Source organism: Bos taurus, chromosome 18 (genome assembly GCF_002263795.3).
Source record: "Bos taurus isolate L1 Dominette 01449 registration number 42190680 breed Hereford chromosome 18, ARS-UCD2.0, whole genome shotgun sequence".
Classification (NCBI taxonomy): domain Eukaryota; kingdom Metazoa; phylum Chordata; class Mammalia; order Artiodactyla; family Bovidae; genus Bos; species Bos taurus.
In genome coordinates this window covers 52,039,322-52,062,396 of record NC_037345.1, presented here as the reverse complement: position 1 = coordinate 52,062,396, position 23,075 = coordinate 52,039,322, and the positions used below count along the sequence as shown (strand labels likewise).

General features: G+C 38.9%; 1 protein-coding gene across 6 annotated transcripts; it reads right to left on the bottom strand.

Annotated features, from left to right (window-relative positions):
- Window positions 1–1,121: 1,121 nt before the first annotated feature.
- ZNF283 (zinc finger protein 283) lies at window positions 1,122–22,319 on the bottom strand. 6 transcript variants are annotated; one of them, XM_059877574.1, is made up of 6 exons: window positions 22,254–22,319; window positions 20,783–20,841; window positions 20,305–20,526; window positions 20,047–20,134; window positions 17,618–17,744; window positions 1,122–10,872 (listed from the first exon to the last, which is right to left on the bottom strand). In XM_059877574.1, exons 4-6 carry the CDS (start codon window positions 20,053–20,055, stop codon window positions 9,170–9,172), a joined length of 1,839 nt encoding a protein of 612 aa, XP_059733557.1. In that variant the 5' UTR covers window positions 20,056–20,134; window positions 20,305–20,526; window positions 20,783–20,841; window positions 22,254–22,319; the 3' UTR covers window positions 1,122–9,169. The 6 variants fall into 6 exon arrangements, with proteins under 6 accessions (XP_059733557.1, XP_005219475.1, XP_059733556.1 ...); XM_005219418.5 differs by lacking the exon at window positions 20,305–20,526 and having other exon boundaries at window positions 22,143–22,319; XM_059877573.1 differs by having other exon boundaries at window positions 20,305–20,841.
- Window positions 22,320–23,075: the final 756 nt, after the last annotated feature.

Below are 23,075 nucleotides of genomic sequence, written 5' to 3'. Positions count from 1 at the left end.
TTTATTCAGAGCTCATCCCCCTGAATATGAATAACGGGAAGAAACCCTATGCCTTTGCTGAATGTTGAGTATATAGCTGTTGGGAAATTACAAAATGGCTTGAAGAAATTTTCTTACAGTAATTTCTGGGATACAGGTGACAGACAATTCACATTCTCTACAATTCATGGAAATTAGAGGTTTCAGTTGGGTAGCCAAAAGAGAGGTGTTGACCTGGCAAAGTTTTCCTCAAGTATTTGAAAAAGTTCACATTTACATGAATGGTACAATGGTATAATGAAGGTCTGTTTGCCTTCCACCTAGATTCAGTGTATTGCCACTCTCTCTCCATCTAAGAATGTATATATATTCACAGCTATCATATTTATAACATATTGAACATATATACATATATATGTTATATACTATAGTATATCATAGTGCTGTGCTTTTTGAGTAAATGTTTCAGGTATCACCTCACCTCTAAAAAAAAATCAACATCTCAAAAATACAACTCCTAGATTTAAAGATTATCTTCTACATGACTATTAGGCCATTGTCACCTAAAAGACATTAATACTAGACCTATAATGTTCTATAATCAGTCCATTTACAGATTTCTCCAATTATTTAAGAAATGTCTTTCAAAAGTGTTTGCTTTTTCTAAAAGCTCAAAACAAACTAAGGTCGTATATTTTATGATTATGGCAATTGAGTCTGTTTTGGTCAAGAACTTATCGTCCACCTATTTTGTGAGTCAAACTCTTTGAAGACTCAAGAGAAGTAACCCATATAATGTTGCCCATTCTAGATTTGTGCTAATTTTTCTTCAGATAGGCTTAACTTGTTTCTCTAACCTTCACATTTACTGTGAACATTATGTCTAGAGGCTTGATTAGGTATCAGATTAAACATTTTTGACAAGATAACTTCATAGACAATATTGTGTGCTCAATATTTTGTCAAATAACAGGGGGCACATAAGTGAAGCTATGTTTAATCTCCTGATGCATGTATTGACCACCAGCTCTCTTCTTTGCATCAGTACTTTTTTTTCTTTTTTTGCAGTCAAGAAGTAGTAATCCATAAAGTCACATCAGCACTCCACTTGGAAATTTAAAGTCTTTTGTATTTTAAAGAAATTAAGACCAAAAAACTTTTTTATTTACTCATATATTTACCTTTTCACATGATTTTCATTCTTTCCCAATGATCTAAATTCCATTATCAATTCCTTTCAGCTTGAAGAACTTAATTTCTTGGAGTATATGTCTGCTAATGACAAATTTTCATTGTGTCTTTTACTGAAATGCCTTTGTTCTTTATGGATTCTTTTCTTTGCTACTGAATTCTGGGTCTTGTTTTTTATATTTTTCTGCTTCATTTCTGAAGACAAGTCATTTTTGTCTTCATGCTGCCAAGATTTTCTCATTACCTTCAGTTTTCAGTTGTTTAAATATGATGTGCCTCAGTATGGTTTTCTTTGTGTTAACCGTTTTTGGATTAACAGGGTTGATTTCCTTTAAGATTGAGTGGCTTAATCTCCTTGTTGTCCCAGAGACTCTCAAGAGTCTTCTCCAGTACCAAAGTTCAAAGGCATCAATTCTTTGGCACTTAGTCTTCCTTATGGTCTAACTTTCACATCCATAAGTGACTGGAAAAACCACAGCTTTGACTATACAGACCTTTGTTGGCAAAGTGTATATGTATCATCTCTTTCTCTGGAGAACCCAGACTAACGCACACAAATAAAAAATCTCAGCTATGATGGGGCTCAGCAATTATGCCATCCACTGAATGTAACCTATGGAAGTTGTTTGAAGGAACTCTTAGGGGAGGGGATCCAGCCAAACAATACTTAAATCACAACTAAGCTTTCAGGGAAAGGGAAATGAAGTGCACATCCAGGAGTGATGCTCCGCACCTCTGATCTTCCAGTTCCTTTCAAAATCTCCAAGCACTTTCCCTTCTTGGTGTTGGTTTGCAACAGGAGTTTCCAGGTGAAATTCAAAACCGACCCATGAATATGGAGGGCAACAGAATAGGCAGACAGCTCCATCTTGGTAGGTGGCAGTGTAAATAAGCAAGGGAACTTATGTAGGAGGCTTATCTTGGGCAGCTGTAAGCTGTCTACAGAGAAGCCTTAACTGAGTTCAGTCACACTGTCCAGATGGTCTCCACAACACAGTAGCATCTCAAGGCTGCATCCTTGAAATGGCTCCTAGTGTGAGAACATTGGGAATTCTGCACTTTCCAAGGAAGGGAGTTGGGAGGAGTCTCCAATTGCCAGGGTCCAGCTTTAAGGTCAACCAGTTGTCACCTCCTTTTGATGACCTCTTCCAATAGCCTCCATCTTATAAAAGGCTGTCAGTGGGACCCTGCACAGCCTTTTGTTAGAGCACCTCCCAGTCCAGCACTAAGGTCCAAATAATACTCATTTGGAGGAGTTCCATGTTGTGAGACAACCCCACAAAGTAAGAACACCTGTTTATCTGCCCATACCTTTTATTTCTTTGTCAAATTGTGCTCACATGGTGGGGGTCACATTTTCAGGAAGTCTGTATGAAGGAGAAATTTCTTTAACTTTGGGTATTACAAAGCATCTTAACGTACAGAATTCTGACACATTTTCTCCCTTTTTCTTGTAATTTTCTCCACAACTATTCATAACTATTCATGGACTGTGTGTTGCAGCCCATGGGGTCACAAAGAGTTGGACATGACTGAATGACTGAACTGAACTGATTCATAAGCAGACTTATTAGTGACAATGGTTCTGCCACAAGTCATCATAAGACTCAATTTGTTGTTTAGTCACTAAGTTGTGTCTAACTCTTTTGCAACCCCATGGGCTGTAGCCTGCCATGCTCCTCTGTCCATGGGATTTCCCAGGCAAGAATACTAGAGTGGGTAGCCATTCCCTTCTCCAGGGGGCCTTCCCAACCCAGGGACTGAAACCACATCTCTTGCATTGGCAGGCAGATTCTTTACCACTGAGCCAAGGAAGACTCAATTTAAACCTTAATAATACACGATAATTTACTATTTTTGAAATAAATAGATGTAAATTTATAAATTCATATGGCAACTATTAGCATGGTTATAGGAAAGGTTTATATTTTTCTATTGGCTGACATCATGGAGATATATTATCTTTGAAATGATTAACTATTGCTCAGCTACCCCCATAAGGCAATATAGGGAAGCCACCTATGTTGTTGCTTATTTAACTTCTATGCAGAGTACATCATGAGAAACGCTGGCTGGAAGAAGCACAAGCTGGAATCAAGACTGCTGGGAGAAATATCAGTAACCTTAGATATGCAGATGACACCACCCTTATGGTAGAAAGTGAAGAGGAACTAAAAAGCCTCTTGATGAAAGTGAAAGAGGAGAGTGAAAAAGTTGGCTTAAAGCTCCACATTCAGAAAACTAAGATCATGGCATTTGGTCCCATCACTTCATGGGAAATAGATGGGGAAACAGTGGAAACAGTGTCAGACTTTATTTTTGGGGGCTCCAAAATCACTGCAGATGGTGACTCCAGCCATGAAATTAAAAGATGCTTACTCCTTAGAAGGAAAGTTATGACCAACCTAGATAGCATATTAAGAAGCAGAGATATTACTTTGCCAACAAAGGTCTGTCTAGTCAAGGCTATGGTTTTTCCTGTGGTCCTGTATGGATGTGCGAGTTGGACTGTGAAGAAAGCTGAGCGCTCAAGAATTGATGCTTTTGAACTATGGTGTTGGAGAAGACTCTTCAGAGTCCCTGGGACTGCAAGGAGATCCAATCAGTCCATCCTAAAGGAGATCAGTCCTGGGTGTTCACTGGAAGGACTGATGCTGAGGCTAAAACTCCAATACTTTGGCCACCTCATGCGAAGAGTTGACTCATTGGAAAAGACCCTGATGCTGGGAAGGATTGGGGGCAGGAGGAGAAGGGGACGATAGAGGATGAGATGGCTGGATGGCATCACTGACTCGATGCACATGAGTCTGAGTGAACTCTGGGAGTTGGTGATGGACAGGGAGGCCTGGCGTGCTGTGATTCATGGGGTCGCAGAGTCGGACACGACTGAGTGACTGAACCGACTGACCTATGTTGTTATGAGCCTGGTAGCTTGTACTGTTTTCCCACAATTCTTCCTTTACCATCTGCCTTTGGCATGGCTCACCCCTGCCTCTGTTAATGTTGGGCTTGTCCACTTGACTTGTCTAATCAACAGAATGTGAGCTGATCAGGATGGGTGTATAGACCTTAAAGATGCTTTGGCTCAGCATTTTGTGCTTCTGCCATGGACCGTGAAAAGAACATGCTCAAGAATCTGCTGGCCAAAATGAGACATCAGAAACAGAAGGGGAGAATAATCTTTTTAACCATGTGAGTGATTTTAAAGTCACCCCCTTCTAAGAAAGCAACTGGAGGTTTTCCACCTGGGGAGCGAGCAGAGAACTAGAAACTCAATATAGGAGAGAAGTGATGTGATGGTGGTGGAGATCACAGTATCTCTCATGTCAGGCACAAAGGGCAACCAGCCCAGAATGGATCATATTATATGACTCAGTATACTTCCTCATTGCTTCAGTCATTTTGGTTCTTTTAATTTCTGATGAGTGTATCCTAACTGTGTTAAACAACTAAAACTCATGGATCACACTGTGAGCTGGAGATGCAAAGACAAAGTTGATTCCATCATAGCCATCAACCAGCTCCCTGTCTAGTGGAGGATAAATGCACAGATGATGGCCTAGGTGTTAAATCCTGTCCTAGAAATTGTGCAGATACTTTGTGAAACTGTACACACTTAATGCATCCAATGATGTATGAGCAAGGAGCGAAGAGATACTGAAAAATTCAAATAGCCAACAGACAATCAGAAAACTGGAAATGTGAACCATAATCATTACAATCAGGTAGCACTGTATACCTACCACAGTAGCAAAATATGTACATATATTTTTAAACTGATGATGCCACATATTGTCAAGGATACGAACACACACTGCTGTTGGGAGTGTCAGCTGGTATATTTGTTTGGAAATCTATTAATATGTAGAACTAAACTTATTAAAGCTGAACATGGGCATACCCATAAACAAATTCAAGCAATTCTACCTCCCAGTATACACAGAAAGAAATGTGTATACTCTGAAAGTGAAAGTGAAGTCGCTCAGTCCTGTCCGACTCTTCACAACCCCAAGGACTGCAGCCTACCAGGCTCCTCTGTCCATGGGATTTTCCAGGCAAGAGTACTGGAGTGGGGTGCCATCACCTTCTCCAGTATACTCTGAAAGACATGGCTAATTATAACAGTCCTATAAGGCACTCTGACTTCCCAACAAAGTATCTTCCAGAACACATACTGGAAGATTTTCAATTAGGGACTATGTTGGAATGATCTTTTTATGTGGATCTTGGCTGGTACTATGAAGATTCCTTAAAGGAACTGTGCTGGATATTCAGTGAAACTGTTGTGTCCTAAGTGGAAATTCAAAGACAAGAAAATCAACAGATTAAACTAGAAAAATGATTCAGTTCAGTTCAGTTCAGTGGCTCAGTCACGTCCGACTCTTTGCAACCCCATGAATCGCAGCACGCCAGGCCTCCCTGTCCATCACCAACTCCCAGAGTTCACTCAGACTCATGTCCATCGAGTCAGTGATGCCATCGAGCCATCTCATCCTCTGCCGTCCCCTTCTCCTCCTGCCCCCAATCCCTCCCAGCATCAGAGTCTTTTCCAATGAGTCAACCCTTCGCATGAGGTGGCTAAAGTACTGGAGTTATAGCTTCAGCATCATTCCTTCCAAAGAAATCCCATGGCTGATCTCCTTCAGAATGGACTGGTTGGATCTCCTTGCAGTCCCAGGGACTCTCAAGAGTCTTCTCCAACAACACAGTTCAAAAGCATCAATTCTTGAGCGCTCAGCTTTCTTCACAGTCCAACTCTCACATCCATACATTACCACTAGAAAAACCATAGCCTTGACTAGATGGACCTTTGTTGGCAAAGTAATGTCTCTGCTTTTGAATATGCTATCTAGGTTGGTCATAACTTTCCTTCCAAGGAGTAAGCGTCTTTTAATTTCATGGCTGCAGTCACCATCTGCAGTGATTTCCCTGGTGGCTCAGAGGTTAAAGCGTCTGCCTGCAATGTGGGAAACCTGGGTTCTATCCCTGGGTTGGGAAGATCCCCTGGAGAAGGAAATGGCAACCCACTCCAGTATTCTTGCCTGGAGAATCCCATGGACAGAGGAGACTGGTGGACTACAGTCCACGGGGTTGCAAAGAGTCAGAAAAATGATTAAGGACCTCCAATTCAAAACAAAACAATCCAATACAGTCATGCAATTTTAAAGAAGAGGTAATCGCAATACAAAAACAAAAAATATATTCTAAAAGAAAATCATCAGATAGTCTCACTCACAAGATGTAAAAATTCTAAATAGTAGAAAGTGAAATCAAGTAGTGCATCCAAAACACACACACACAGACACACACGCACACCAATGGCTAACCTGAGTATACCAGAAACAGGAAGAAGTCAAAGAGTCTGTCAGTATAAATAATTATCACAGTATAACAAATTAAATACAACTGCAGGAAGAGATGATAAAATGGCATTTGATAAAACTCAGGAGCCATGCCTACTTAGACACAACAAAGATATTTACTCATAAGAGAAAACATTAGAAGGCAACTGAGAGTACGATACTGTCATCCTGTCATAGCTAAACAATCAGACTTGGTGACTGAAATTTCCAACTTTATCGTCTCTTTTAGTTATGGTTGCACCTCCCAATGCAGTTTCACACTCTCAAGATGTTATATAAGTCATGAGAATTAGTATTTCCATAATGAAGTTTGAGATACGCCAACTTAAACACAGTTGAACAATTTTCTTCACTACTCTTTAGTCTTTTGATAAGCTGATAAGGTACTTTAGGTAGTTCCTTAAGAGGGTATTTTATTATTTTTTTTAAGAGGGTATTTTAGAAGATGCTGCTTCATAAGCTTCTTTAATCAGAGAATTAATTTCCTTTGTTCCTCAAGTACTATTAAGCACTGGTGACTTCTGAGACCTATTCAGAAATGGTAGGATAAGGTGCTATCGCCATATCGCCATATCGCCTAGTTAACATGTAAATATGGTACCCAGGAGGAGTAAAATACTAACTGGTGATGATATATTTTGTATTACATTTGTATTACATTTGTATTACATTTGATTATTACAATTATGCAGAATAATGCTGTCAACCACTAGACCATAAACGACTGAACAGAGATACCATGGATGGCCTATCTGCAAAAATGGACAGAGAAGTGAGGTGCAGATTAAAACAATGACCAAGATAAACCACAGACATTTGTCAGTCCAGTTCTTATGTAACTGATTTTTTGGAAATCAGTCATTTTTAAAGGGTCAAATTCTGAGTATATAAACATTCTTTTATTTCATCATAACTAATATACTTTCATGTCGGCACTAAATCATAACAGCCACCCAGATGAAAATGAAAAGTCACCAATTTTGAGATGCATTCTGATTTACAAATATTAAATTCTTCTTAGAATTAAGTCATTGCATGTAATTTCCTACTCTAAAAGTCACACAAATCTAAGATGAACTATCAGAATGAATTAAACTTATACTGATTCTTTTTTTTTTTTTTTGTCAGTTAGCCTATATTTCCATTTAAACCAGAAAATTTGGGGCTTGGATATTTTTATCTCTATTAAATTATTTCATATAATTTCATAAAAATTATTTTCTATTGTGCAATCTTACATCTGGATTCTGCTTACTGGCATTTTAATTAAAAATTGTGCATTTACCTGGGTCAGGAAGTTCCCCTGGAGGAGGGCATGGCAACCCATTCCAGTATTCTTGCCTGGAGAATCTCCATGGACAGAGGAGCCTGTCGGGCTATAGTCCATGAGTTCACAAAGAGTCAGACATGACAAGCAACTGAACAGGCATGCACGGAAATTCAATTAATCTAGCTTTTGCTTTTTAGAGGCTATCTCCATTTAGTTTTGTTACTAGATATATATGTTATCCAGATGAGATAGTAAAAAAAATTTTTTTTCCTCTTGAAATTGATACCTAAGAAGATGACAATTTCCAACTATTGTTTCTAAAAAAGAGATCTTGGAGCAATTTTTTTCAGTCTTTTCCTTTGCTTATTGATCCAAATATGTTTAAATAGATTGTGTTGCCTTAAATAAAAAAAGAAAAACTCCATATCTCTAATTATATCTTTTCTTATTAATGATTCTACAATGTTGCCAACTTTCTTGACTTTTCCTTATTCAGATTTACCAAAGTCTGATGAAGTATACATCATACATATCTTATGAAGTATTAAGTATTCTGCTACTCTAATCATTGTCTGACGAGTGAAGAATTCTTATTCTAATTAAGTTACTTTGTAACTTGTCTCCTGTTTTAAAGTATGAATGTTGTCTCTCAACTTAGAGAGGGAAGGACAAACTTTTCATTTTTAATTTCCAATCATTCATTGACTGATACTTTTGTAAAATATAATGTTATGGCAATATCAAATTTCTATGAAAGTTTCCAAACATTTACTCTCACTTTCTGCATTTATCTCATGATTGACAGGCAATGATTTTATAGACTGGCAGAACGTCTCTGGACAATAGCTGGAGTAGCACTTGTATAAAAGCCTTCCTACAATTCTAATTCAAATGGCTTCTCATTAGGATGAATTCCCTGATGTATTTTAAGATGTTTACCATGATTACAAGGCTTCCCTTACTCCTCAAATTCACAGGATTTCACAGCAGTATGAATTCTCTGATATGCAAGAACCAAACTAAATTTAAAATCTTCCCAAATCCCTTTAACAGTTTCTGATGAGCATAATTTTTCCAACGCTTATGAGACTTTGTATTATGAATTAAAGATCTTTACACATTTCCTACATTTAAATGGCTTCACATCAGTATAGATGTTCAAGATCATACAGAAGCCGAAAGGCCTTTTCATAGTCCTCATTTTCAAAATATTCCTCACTAATATGAATTTTCTGCTATCAGTTATCCATACAGTTTAGGGTTTTTCACATTCCCTACATTCAAAAGGTTTCTCAAGAGTAAGACTTCTCACATTAAGTAAGTTGTTTATACACATACACAAACACATTCTTTCACATTTCTTCAGTCATAAAGTTTCACCAGCATCAACTGCCCCATTTGAATAGGCTGTCCATATAAAGGCTTCCCCATACTCTTTGTATTTGTAGGGTTTATCATTATTACTAATTCTCTCATGTTGAACATGGCTTACGCCACAGGTAAAGGTCTTCCCAAATTCCTTACATTGATAAGGTTTCTCACCAGTATGAAATCTCTGATGAACACTAAGTTGATAGTCACTATTGAAGACCTTCCCACAGTCTCTACATTCATAGTATTTCTCACCAGTATGAACTCTCTCATGTTTAACAAGGCTTGAACCCCAACTAAAGGCCTTCCCACATTCCTTACATTTAAAAGGTTTCTCACCAGTATGGATTTTCTGATGTTGAGTAAGGTGATAGCCACGACTAAAGGTCTTTCCACATTCTTTACATTCATAGGGTTTCTCACCAGTATGGATTCTCTCATGTTGAACCAGACTTGAGCCACAATTAAAGGCCTTCCCACATGCCTTACATTTATAGGGTTTCTCACCAGTATGAAATATCTGATGTCGAGTAAGTTGATAGCCACTACCAAAGGTTTTTCCACATTCTTTACATTCATAAGATTTCTCACCAGAATGAACTCTCTCGTGTTTAACGAGGCTTGAACCCCAACTGAAAGCCTTCCCACATTCCTTACATTCAAAAGGTTTTTCACCAGTATGGATTTTCTGATGTTGAGTAAGGTGATAGCCACGACTAAAGGCCTTTCCACATTCTTTACATTCATAGGGTTTCTCACCAGTATGGATTCTCTCATGTTGAACCAGACTAGAGCCACAATTAAAGGTCTTCCCACATTCCTTACATTCGTAGGGTTTCTTGCCAGTATGAAATATCTGATGTCGAGTAAGTTGATAGCCCCAACAAAAACCCCTTCCACAAATTTTACATACATAAGGTTTCTTACCAGTATGGATTTTATGATGCTGAGTAAGTTGATAGCCACGACTGAAGGCCTTCCCACATTCTTTACATTTATAAGGTTTCTCACCTGTATGAATTATCTCATGTTTAGCAAGGCTTGAGCCCCAAAAAAAGGCCTTCCCACATTCTTTACATTCATAAGATTTCACACCAATATGAATTTTCTGATGTTGAGTAAGGTGATAGCCACGACTAAAGGCCTTCCCACATTCTTTACATTCATAGGGTTTCTCACCAGTATGAATTCTCTCATGTTTAACAAGGCTTGATCCCCAACTAAAGGTCTTCCCACATTCCTTACATTCATAAGGTTTCTCACCAGTATGAAATCTCTGATGCACAGTGAGTTGATAGGCACTTAAAAAGTCCTTCCCACATTCTTTACATTCAAAATGTTTTTTAGCCATATGAATTCTCTCATGTTGAACAAGTTTTGAGCCATGTCTGTAAGCCTTCCCACATTCCTTACAAATGTAAGGTTTTTCTTGATTAGGAGTTCTTTGATGTGCAATAAGAGATTCATGCTTTTTGTAAGTGGGCATTTTTTCATAGCTGATTATCACTTGACTGAATAATCTCTCTTGGTGTCCCTGGAGCCCCTTGAATCTGCTCTTACACTTCCAGTTATTTTTGAAAATGGATGCCTCGAGCTCAATGGTTTTACTTCTTTCCTTTATCTTCCACTGGGAAAAATTTATTTCAAAAATGTCCTTTTTTGATAATGTATTTTTTGTCTCATATGTCGACTCCAAATCTGAAAGAAAACAAGAAAACCACAACATTTTATTTCCTTTGCCAGAAAAAAAAGTCCTTTATACTAGAACTAAAGACAAATTGAAAATAATACTCATAAGTGAACTGCATCAGGAGACTTAGTAAATTCCTAAGCACAAGCCTCTCTCCTGTCCAACAACAAATTCAGTTGTGATTTTTCAGCTCTTGTGATCTCATTGTTCTTTTTTTTTGGGGGGGGGGTGCTTTTTTTTTTAATTTATTTTTTATTAAAGGATAATTGTTTTACAGAATTTTTTTGTTTTCTGTCATTATCATGTTCTGATTTGACAGTTTTCTGGAGGATTCCACAAAGGTCATTTTAACAAGTTCCTCATCATCTTCCTTTGTAAAGTCTCTTAAACTAAAATGTGCCCTTCCACCAATCAAGTCACTGGGCAAAGGATATTAGGATCTGAATTCAGGGCTGCTAAGGTGAGTGGAATTTGTGATTCAAGGTTTATCAAAGGAGAAGCCATGCAAAGGAGCCCCAGGAACCTATGCAGGGGTTCTTCCTTGGATCTGTAACCAAATATTATGCATTCACAAGGTGCCTGGGGTATTGACTACAACCAGAGATTCTAGAAGTTGCACACTGGAAGTCAACCCAGTTCAAATGGAAAGACCTCAATGAACACTCCCAAGCATCTACTTTGAGGTCTCTGAAAGACCATATACTGAAAGTAAGAACCATACCCTGGAGCAATAGTTCTCAAACTTTTTGGTCTCAGTAGACTCTTATACTCTTCAATATTGGTGAATCCCTTGCTTGCGCATGTGTAAGTATATCTGAAATACAAAGTATACAAATCTAGTGTTTTTGCCTATTGGTGATTGTATAATACCTTGGTAAGCTAATAAATGTTGGATGAGTACTGTGGAAATGATTGTGGGAAGCAATTTTAATCAACAATAATTGGGCACAGGCCTAAACTGCACTGACTATTGCTATTTTATTTAATAATTTCTTATTGTTTTATATACAATAACATTTGGATGTGAAGACTGTGTGTATATCCAAAAGGAAGCCAGTATTTAAACTGACCAACCTAATATTACAATTACTTTGAGATGACCAAATGTAAACTAAAAGGAGTGCACTTATTTACAACTTAGCCTCAATAAGTAGTTCAACAAATAAGAATTGAGCTTCCATTATAATTACTTGGTATTTGAATGTTTTTGTTTAAGGCTCAACAGTGATAGTAAATGAACAGAAGTTTAGCTTCTTTTTAGATATTAAAAAAAAAAAAAAGCATTGAGGACCCAAAAGAGCTTTTGTTTATGTAGGCTATATCTTTTGAAATTAACCATATTAGAAATTAAAACTGAGAAATTAAAAGTTATTAATTTATTTAAAAATGATAAATCATTAATGTTAAATAACACATTTTATGAAAAGTAACCATATTTGGAAGAAAAATTCCAAAACAAAAAATTAATGAATAACTTCTTAAAATATTTTGTAAGTCTCTTTAATATCTGGCTTAACAGAGGACAACTGGATTCTTTTGCATTCAAACTGTGGCAATGCTATTTTGGTTGAAGAAATAGCACTGAAGAAAATAGCATATGAAGAAAATCCAGGCTCTAACAGATATATAATTATAAAATAGCAGAATATTCTATGAGCTTGTTTAGGTAATAGTGGATGCTATTCTTTGATACAGTAAAACATGAGAAGTGATGGTTTCTTAAAAGGTTAGTTCCAAGGTGGAGTATGCAACCATACCCATGAACTTTTCATATTATGTTACAGAATCCATTACACTTTAGATGATTTTCTTTTATCCATGCATAATTCTGTAATATCATGCACTGGTCATTTGAAAAATACTGGTTCACTGAATTCTGCAGATATTTGAAATGCTGACGTATTTCATTACATAATATCGAAGAAAACCATAAGTTAAAAATACATCTACCTCACCAGAAAAATATTTACTAGGAAGCTGTAAAGTTCAAAATAATGGATATAAGCTTCACACAATTCTAATTTTTACTTGAAAGTTTAAATTTTATCATTGGCAATAAATACTCTTAGTTGTTCTTAAAGTGACATGCTCATTTAGAAGAAAATGTTTTCCAACTACTCAAGCCTTCAACCATAGTGTGCCTGTCAGTCATTCTTTCAAGGCAAAAAAAAGGGGTGTTCCATGAAAAAAGCAGCTAGTTTAACTCATAATTCAAACAATGACACAGGCAGTTTCCTGCAAGGTAACCACTACACTTCAGTATACAGCAGAAGAGCTTAATGAAGACTTTCCATCTCATCACACATAATATTTTCAAAACGCATCCTCAAGGATCAGTTTTTAATAAAATGAGGCCCAGAGCAGGATCTGAAGGTCAGCCAGCATGAGGACAGTCACAATGTAAAAAGGTTTTCTCATGTCAGGAGTCAGAATGCAAGCAAGGTAAGGACAAGTGTTCATGTGCTGAGTGACTTGGCATGGGTTGTCACAGTCCAAGTGGGATAAGAAAGGCAATCACGTGATCAAGGTGGTGGTGGCAGTGGTAACAGAAGACTGGTTAGTCACAGAGAGTTTGATCAAATAAATACAGTCATCCCTTGGTGGTATCTTGGGGGATTGGTTCCAGAACCCACCTCAGGTACCCAAGGATGCAAAGTCCCATAGTTGGCCCTCCTTTTCCATGGGTGTAGAACCTGTGGAAACGGAGTCTACTGTATATTTCTTGACAAAAATCTGCATATAAGTGGACCTTCATGGTTCAAACCCATGTTGTTCAAGGGTCAACTATAAATAGAGTAAGAATAATGGAACCCATGTTTTTCATTGTCAGAAAAGGGAGTTAGAAATATGGAAGGTGAATAAGCTGAAATGAAACCTGTAGTGTTGAAAAGGAACTGGAGACATCTGTGTGAACTCATGGGATAGATGTAAATGTGTGTACATACATGCATGCTGCATATAAACATATTCTCTTCCTACTCTGTTCACTGAGAGGGCCTAGGGACAGCCATTCCCCAGCAGCAATGAGCAAATCTAGCACTCAGATTCTGGCTTCTAAATACCATACTCAACTAAAAGGAACCAGGGCACCTCGAAGAAAAGGCTGACTTTAGGGCTGGAACATGGAGTTATGTCAGAAAATAAGGTGTTCTAAGTGTGATGGAGACATGTCAAAGGACACAGAAGCTACTATTTAGAGGGTTCCCACCCACCTCTGCAACCAGCTCATATATTTTGAGCTTCAAAATAAATAATGGGAAGAACAAATTACAACCTACTGACTAGAAATCCAACATATGAATAAACCGAAAGTTTGAAGAGGAATACAACATTTAATAGCCTCAAAGTTCCTCCTCATAAAAGTCTCATTAAAGGGGTTAATTTCCAAAATATACAAACAGCTCATACAACTCAATAAAAACAAACAACCCAATCAAAAAATGGGCACAAGATCTAAATAGACATTTCTCCAAAGAACACATACAGATAGCCAACAGGGACATAAAAAAATGCTCTACATCACTATTTACTACAGAAATGCACAACAAAACTGCACTGAGGCACCCCTTCATACCAGTCAGAATGGCCACCATAAAAGTCTATAAGTAATAAATGCTGGAGACAGTGTGGAGAAAAGGGAACCCTCATACACTGTTGGTGGGAATATAAAATGGTACAGTCACTACGGAGAACAAAAACAGAGGTTCCTTAAAAAAAATAAAAATAGAGCAATTATTATTATTCAGTAATCCCACTCCTGGGCATATATCTTGAAAAGACAAAAACTCTAATTCAAAAAGATACATGTACCCCATGTGCATAGCAGCATTATTTATAATAGCCAAGACATGGAAACAACCCTAATGCCCATCAATAGACGACTGGTTTAAGAGAATATGATATATATACACACAATGGAATATTACTTAGCCATAAAAAGGAATGAAACATTGTCATTTCCAGCAACATGGATGGTGCTAGAGAATATCATACTAAGTAAAGTAAGTCAAACAGAGGAAGACAAATATTATATGACATCACTTATATGTGGAATCTAAGAAATAATACAAATGAATCTATATACAAAACAGAAACAGAGACATAGAAAAGAAACTTATGGTTACCAAAGGGGAAAGTCAGGGGAGGAAGAAATTAAGAGTATGGGATTAACAAAACTACTATACACAGAATAGAAAAACAATAAGCGTTTACTGTATAGCACAGGGAACTATAGTCAATATCTTGTAATAACCTATAATGGAACACAATCTGAAATATATATATATATATATACACACACATATATATGTATAACTTAATCACTTTGCTATATACTTGAAACATAATATTGTAAATTTTTATTCAAGAAATAAGGAATGTAAATCAAGAAAAGATGAATGGTTTCAGACTGAAACTAAACAATCCAAATTCCTATGAAAACAACAACACAACTGTATATTATCTAACCCGTGTTTATCTCCAGGGCCAGTACACACTCCTTTACTAACTCTACCCTTCTTAGAGTTCTTCCAATAAAGTTCCTTACCACCTTCAGGACCTTTGCCCTTCAGTTCACAGGTATTCATATAACCTGATTCTAGACCTCACATTTCTATTCAAAAAAGCTTTCCCTGACCCCCTTATCTGAATTAGCTGTATCAGTTCCCATCATTTTCTGTTCTCTTATGCTGCCTGCCTCTCATGAACATGTTTCATTACATGATACTATTTATCTATTTATTTATGTTTCTCCCCAATGACACAAAGTACACAAGAATGAGCAAGTTATCAATCTTGTTCCTGATGGTATTAATAGTGCCCAGTATGCAGCCTGGCTAGGAGTAGGAACTCCAAATATGTGGTGAATTGATGAACGAGTATGTGTATTCATTCACATACACAAATGCAAAACAGCTGGAAAATAGCTATATCCAACATATAAGTAAAATAGTTCCAACAAGAACAAAAAAGAATTCCTCACTGAAATGGGAGGGAAATAGAAGAAGAGAAACAAGGAGTCTCAGAAATGAGATCAGGATGAAGTTTCTCTGGTAGCTCAAACTGAGATCTCTATCTTCTCCCAGGTGTCAGGCCTTCACTCCACAGGCCTTGGTCCTTCATAAGGAACTTCCAAACACCATCCCAGCTGTTCCCTTTCTCCTCCTGTGTGACCTGTGAGGTTGTTCCCTGGGCTGATGGCTCCCTCCTGCCTTTGCCTTCCTGGGATCTAACTTCTTGCACCTCCTCACATCCCCAGCAATTATCCAGGGCTCTTCTGCTTAGAAATGGAGTGTCTGCTTGCAGGAAAAGAAATCTCAAATGGTGCAGAGATTTTTTTGTTTTGTTTTTTTAATTATAAGTGCAAAACATTTGGTTAAATTTGCAATAAAGGTAAAAATAATATTGACAAAGACTCCAGAGAAGAGCGAAACAGTGGGAATGAACATGAGATCATATAAAGTAGAAAAATGACCTTGTTTTAGGCTCATTCAGGTTCTACCTCTTTTGAGCAAACAGAACACATAATGGTGATTTTAAAACACAGATTCTAGAGCCAGACTTCTTAGGTTCAACTGTTGCCACTCTGTCCCCACCAGCTGTGTGACCTTGGGAGGTCATTTAAACTGTGTATGTGCCTCAGTAATCTCATCTATAAAAAGGGTTAAAAATAGTACCTACCTCATGGGGATGTTGTAAAAGTTAAAAACATTCATGTATTTGCTCTGCTCAGTACAGGGCCTGGTTTTTAGTAAGCATAATGTTAACTATTAATGTTATTATTGTTACTGTTGTTATTTTGCTAAGGTGAAAACAAGTTTTGTGAGACATTTCTAGGATTTAACTCAGTGTAGGATTTAACTTTGTCAAGTGCAAAGTTCAGATTGTAATTTTCAACTTCAAATATGTTGGAAGTAAAGGAACATGTTCACTTAGCATGCAATGAATTTCTGTTCATTCAATCCACCACTCTATTAAAGTAGAGAGGTTCTTCTGAGAGCCACAGTGTATCAGGATTTTGTTTCTAGCTGTACTTCCCATATGTGGGTCAGAACATAACAAAGGGGAGCAATTCTTTAAGGTGAATAAAAATCACCAGGGACCATAAGTAAATACAGATGCTGGAGTAGGACCTGACAAGGTGCAATTTCTAACAAACCCTGGAAGAAGTTGATGATAGGTGTTTGTGTAACACTTAAAAATAAAAAAGTTAAAACCCCACGTAAACCAAATCATGGCTTCTAATCACTGAGAGAACAATCCACATTATTCCCCGAAACCAACACCACAGCCTGTCACCTAGGCTCTTCCTGTCTCCCTCACTCACTTCTGGGTACTCTCTCTTTCACTAACTCTCTTCTGGCCTTTCTATGGTCCCTCACACAAAAGAACCACACTATGACTAGCAAGGACAGAGATCACCTGTAGAAATGCTGACGTTAAACACAGCATGAAATGTGGTTTCTCTGACAGTAGTTATGAAATAAACATATGCCCCATAATACAAATCCAGCTCCTTGGTCATTGAAGAGATGCCACTGCAGAAAAGGCCAGAGGAGGGTTGAAGCTCCCTGAGGGATGGGATGATCAAGGTGCTCAATGAACCCACTTCTAAGCCAATGAATACCAACGCATTATTTTGAGAACATGAAGGTGAAATTCACCTGATTTCTTCAAAAAGAGCCCTGTAATTCCCAGTGGAGAAAGCTGATGTTGCAGATAGAAAAGTAAATTATTTCAGGCATATGACCTTACCCAGTGAGACCAAGTTGCTGTAGTTCTCCAACATCACATCCACATACAAGTCCCTCTGAGCAGGGTCCAGAAATTCCCACTCCTCCTGAGAGAAGTCAATGGCCACATCCCTGAATGTCACCATGCCCTAAAACCAAAAACCCACTCATTACTTGTGAAATTAAAGAAATTAAAAAAATATTCCCAAGAGGAAAAAAGAGAGGAGTATGAAGGATAACCTATAAGAAGAGAAAAATATAGCAACCAAGTCAGCTGAAAGCCTGTGAAACAGATGGGTAGGAAAAAGTAAGGAAATTAGTATGATTAAAGCAGAGTGTCTACACGTTCAAAAAGAAACCTGTTATCGCAGAAAGAACTTCCTGTATACTGTTGAGATAATTCACCTTCCCAGATCTGTCTGATATGCATAAAATAATCCTAGTTTCTCCTCTATTAAATAAAAAGTGTGTTGTGGGAAGGGACAGGGATGTTTATGGGTGTGTATACATACATACAACCTGCTATGTGCCCACTTCATAAATTCTTTATATATAGGAATTGCTACACCATCTTGTCCCTTTAAAAAAATATGAAAAAAAACCACTTTTCCCAAATGTACTATAAAATCTCTTATTTTAGAAAAATGATTTCCATTAAATTAAAGATTACCGTTAAACCTCAAGTGAATCATTCTCTTAGATTATATCATAGGCATTTTCCTTTTTCTTCTTATATTAATTTTTTACTGAAGTATAGTTGATTTATAATATTGTGCTAGTTTCAGGTATTGGAGAAGGCAATGGCACCCCACTCCAGTACTCTTGCCTGGAAAATCCCATGGATGGAGGAGCCTGGTAGGCTGCAGTCCATGGGGTCGCCAAGAGTCAGACACGACTGAGCGACTTCACTTTCACTTTTCCTTTCATGCATTGGAGAAGGAAATGGCAACCCACTCCAGTGTTCTTGCCTGGAGAATCCCAGGGATGGGGGAGCCTGGTGGGCTGCCGTCTATGGGGTCGCACAGAGTCAGACACGGCTGAAGTGACAGCAGCAACAGCAGCAGTTTCAGGTATATAGCACACGGATTTCAGATTCTTTTCCCTTATAGGTAATTATAAAATACTGAGTATAGTTCCCTGTGGTTAGCATTTTTTTCTTATTATGATGAATTTAATACATAAAACATTTTTATTAGATGCAACTCAGTTCATCATATGAATGTACAAGATTAATAACTATTACACATTTAGGGTGAACAAAACTTTTAAAGAGTTTCTTAATTCCAGGAGTCTGTTATCATCCAGTATTTAAGAATCTGGATCCTCTTCTTATGTGGTACCATCAACCATCCATCGCTTAACACATTCCTTGTTCTCGAGTTGGAAGATACGGATAGAAGATCATGACATGACACAGATGTCACAACCTGGTCAATAACAAAATGGACTTTGACACTGGTGTTTATTGATAAGGGAATCCCTGGAAAGAACCACTTACTCCCCACTCTAATCCTGAAAGTTCACAAAACATGTGATCTCATACAAACTGAAGCTGAAACTAAGAAATCCTATATTCTATGTTATCTTTCTGGAAAACTCAGGTCTGTGTAGATGTTCCAAGTTTTCCTGTGTGATCCAAAGGAACCCTCATCACTAACTCATCACACCACAGACCTGTCATGGGAATGAGAAACCCTAATAAGGGAAACGGGGCAGCCCTGGCTGAACGAAGATGGAAGTAATAACAAAAGGCAAGACTTAAGACAGCCTGATATGGATCTGTGCCAGTTAAACACCAAAGCTCTACCAGAGAATACACAATTGAAACTCTTCCCATGGGTGACCATTCAGCTGGCTAAGGGCAGAGCACCCTGACCCGCTTCTTTGATAGCTGTATATTAGCCTGAAAAAGGAAAACTATTGAGGAAACTTTATCCTTTTTTTTTTCTAGATAGAACATGAATTAATCAGCATCTTGGCTTGCAAAAGGAAAACTGGTGCTTTCCAAAGGTCTTAAGTCTTCATTCTCTCCTCTTTCCTCCTCTTATATGAATCCTCTTCATGCCTTTGAAAGATGATGAACTCAACCTACTGTTGGTTTTCCTAGTATATAAATAAAAGCGAACTGATTGTTCAGTATATTTCTTTGTGTTATTCTTGGACAGATGCTCAAATATTTCCCTTAGAGGACTCCATCCCTTCACTGCTCTTGATGGAAGACTGAGCCACAGGAGATGTTGAGTTAAGTGGTTGATGAATACGATGGTGCTGATTGGAAATGGCACAGAGGGCAGACGCTGGGATATTTGGCATCATCCTTTACTGGAACAGGAAGAACTGAGAAGGAGGTTCAAGGAGGGGGTTCTGTTAAGTAGAAAGCTTTAGGGTAATTCAGGAAAAGATCCACATGACCTAAACATCACAACATGTCAAGGAGAAAGACCAACTTACGTCAGTCATGGTTCTAGAATCCCAGGAACTAATTAGTGCTCCATAGAGTTCCTCTATTGGTGAAGCACAGAGTCCAGAAAAGCCAGAGCTGCAGAAGGAAAAAGAAGCTTTAGTCCAGGTGTGCTGAAGTGAGCCTGTCCTGACTTAAACAACTGAATAAAAAGACATCAAAATAATAAGAATGATTAACTCTATGGGATATAATTTTAACTTCCTTTTCTATACATTTCCCAGATTGGTGAATGTTTTGCAACAAACCTGTGTTAACTCTGAAATCAGAAAAATAAAAGTGAAAGTTGCTCAGTCGTGTCCAATTCTTTGCGATCCCATGGACTGTAGTCTGCCAGGCTCCTCTGTCCGTGGAATTCTTCAGGCACAAATACTGGAGTGGGTAGCTGTTCCATTCTCCAGGGGATCTTTCCAACCCAGGGACTGAACCCAGGTCTCCCACATTGCAGGCAGATTCTTTTCCATCTTGAGCTACCAGCGAAGCCCAAGAATACTGGAGTGAGCAGCCTATCCCTTCGCCAGGAAGTTTCCTGACCCAGGAGTCAAACTGGGGTCTCCTGAATTGCAGGTGAATTTTTACCAGCTGAGCTACCAGGGAAGCCCAATTAGAAAAATAAAGATATTTCCAAATGTAAAAAATTGAGTGATAGGGAATTCAGTCATGAAGAAAAATGAACCAACAGGCCCAACACTGAAAATCAGTGGGTCTGAAACAAATGACACCTACCAGCTCCTCAACATCTTGTAGCTGTAGCACAGTGAGACACTTTCACTGTCAAGATTCTCCTGTGAACGAACACAAATTATTTTTTCCCTTCAAAGTCAGAGCAGGGAAATCTACACACATAAACACAACAATATTTCCTACAGAGTAGATACCTAACCAGTGTGGCTACACCATTCTCATTCTTCACTGAATGGTCAATTTAAAACATTTGGATATAATCCTTGAAAAATGCCTTCCAATGCATTCGAGGATTTGAACAATTTGCCATATGAACAGATGGCTACTGACTGAGGAGAAGGACAATAGGGGGTCTCTGGGGAGAGGGCTGCATCAGCGTGGTGGGTCATTCACCAGAAGGCCCAGGACAGACACTACTAATGGAGATACTTAACGTCAAGGAAAACAAAAATTCTCATAATTATAAACAAAGGTGGGACTTCCCTGGCAGTCCAGTGGTTAGGACTTCACCTTCCAATCCAGGGAGTGTGAGCTCGATCCCTCTGGCCAAAAAAACCAAAACATATAACAGGAGCAACGTTGTAACGAATTCAATAAAGACTTAAAAAAGAGAAGCAGAGAGAGATAAGAAACAAAGGGAACTATGAATTAAAAAAAGAAAGACAAATTCACCTGAACCTTGATTTCTAAGTATGCAACACAAAAATATGCAACAGTTCTTTCCTACTTCTCAGGGTCGTCTCAGAAACCCAGCAGCACCGGAGGTGGTGGAGGAGGTGGGGGTGAGGGGGTCGGTAGGGACGGCGAGAAGGGATGAGAAGAAATCGTGAGACACCAGAATTCCTTGGAACACAGACAGACCTAACTAAAAACAAACAAAACACTCTCCGGGGGCACATCTGCCGTCGTCCACACACAAACAAACGGAATTAAAGGGGAAGCTGCAACTCAGCTGAGAGCAATTCCTGGGGACAGAGGTCTGGTTGCACTGGTGCTGACACGTGAAGGTGGCCCCGCAAAGAGGAATCGTACACATCTTCCCAGGAGACTGTGATGAGGACGCTTCCAGATGTAAAACTGTAAAATTCTCAAGACTCGATCTGTGTCTTCTTGCCGGAAACACACATTCTAAGGCTTAATACAGGGCTTCTTTTCTTGTGGTCACTTAACTCAGGCAGCGACTGAGGGAACCTAGAGCGTCCGCCAAAGCAAACCACACGTACTAACAAGACCACGCACCTCGTCACTTTGTCACACAATCCCAATCTCGCACACCGTTAGGGAGACATACTCTGGCTCTGTCACGCCGTCTGTCACACACCATTTTTCTCAGACTCTCGCTCACACACCAGGCTTGAGGTTCCGGACACCACACAACCTGTCAGCCGCCGGGCCTTCTCACCTCGAGCGCCTCCCTCCCTCACTGCCGTTTCTGACAGGGCGCTGGAGAAGTCCGCTGAGCCCTCCCACCCTGACTGGGGGCTGACCACTTCCTCCAACTCGTCCAACTCACCACGCAGAGTCCAAAAATCTCGGAAACACCGGAAAGAGACCCAGAGACTGAGGTTAGTTTAGGCCCAGAGGTTCATGGGAAATAAGAGCCCGAAAATCCTCAGAGGCTCTAGCCCAGCACTTCGAAGCGCTCTCCGCAAACTCGCCCCGCCCGGAGAGGATTTGTGCCGAAAGACTTCTGGGAAATGTAGTCCAGGGCCAGCGAATCCCCCGGAAGATGGGAACCCGGACCTTCATCCCAGCATGCAACTTGGCTCAGCCTGTCAGGGGCGCCTTTTCTAAAGCCAATCTGAATTTCTGATCTTTGCCGGAGAGAGAAGAGTATTGGCCGAACCTAGTGGCTTCGTTGTCTTTGGTGTGGCTGAGGGAAAGTTAAGAAGTTGTCAATGAAGGTCGAGGAAGGCATTCTCAAGTCCAGGGCAGGTGGAGATGGGGGTTATGATAGCTTACCTTGAACGATGTCGGATTTGTGATCTCCGAAAAAGATTTAGTTTCAGGACCAGAGACCAGGCTTGATCATTCAAGAGCTTTTGTGTAGCAGAGTTTTATTAAAGTATGAAAAGGGACAGAGAAAGCTTCTGACATAGACATCAGAAAGTGGACGGAGAGTCCCCCCCTCGCTAGTCTTAGCAAGGGAGCTATATACTTTTTAAATTGGTCATGCAATAAATCAAAAGAATGTCTCAAGATTGTAAAGGTCTTACTAGGCCCACTCCCACAATTTGCATTTTAAGATGACAGGATTAGTTCAGTTCAGTTCAGTTGCTCAGTCGTGTCTGACTTATTGCAACTCCACAGACTGCAGCACACCAGGCCTTCCTGT

Excerpts from the sequence above, each read along its gene's own strand:
- ZNF283 (XM_005219418.5), bottom strand. Across the intron at positions 17,745-20,046 it reads ATTCTAGAACCATGACTGAC|GGCATGGTGACATTCAGGGA; the intron begins GTAAGTTGGTCT and ends TTTTGGTTTTAG. Across the intron at positions 10,873-17,617 it reads CAGCAACTTGGTCTCACTGG|ATTTGGAGTCGACATATGAG; the intron begins GTAAGGTCATAT and ends GTTTTCTTTCAG.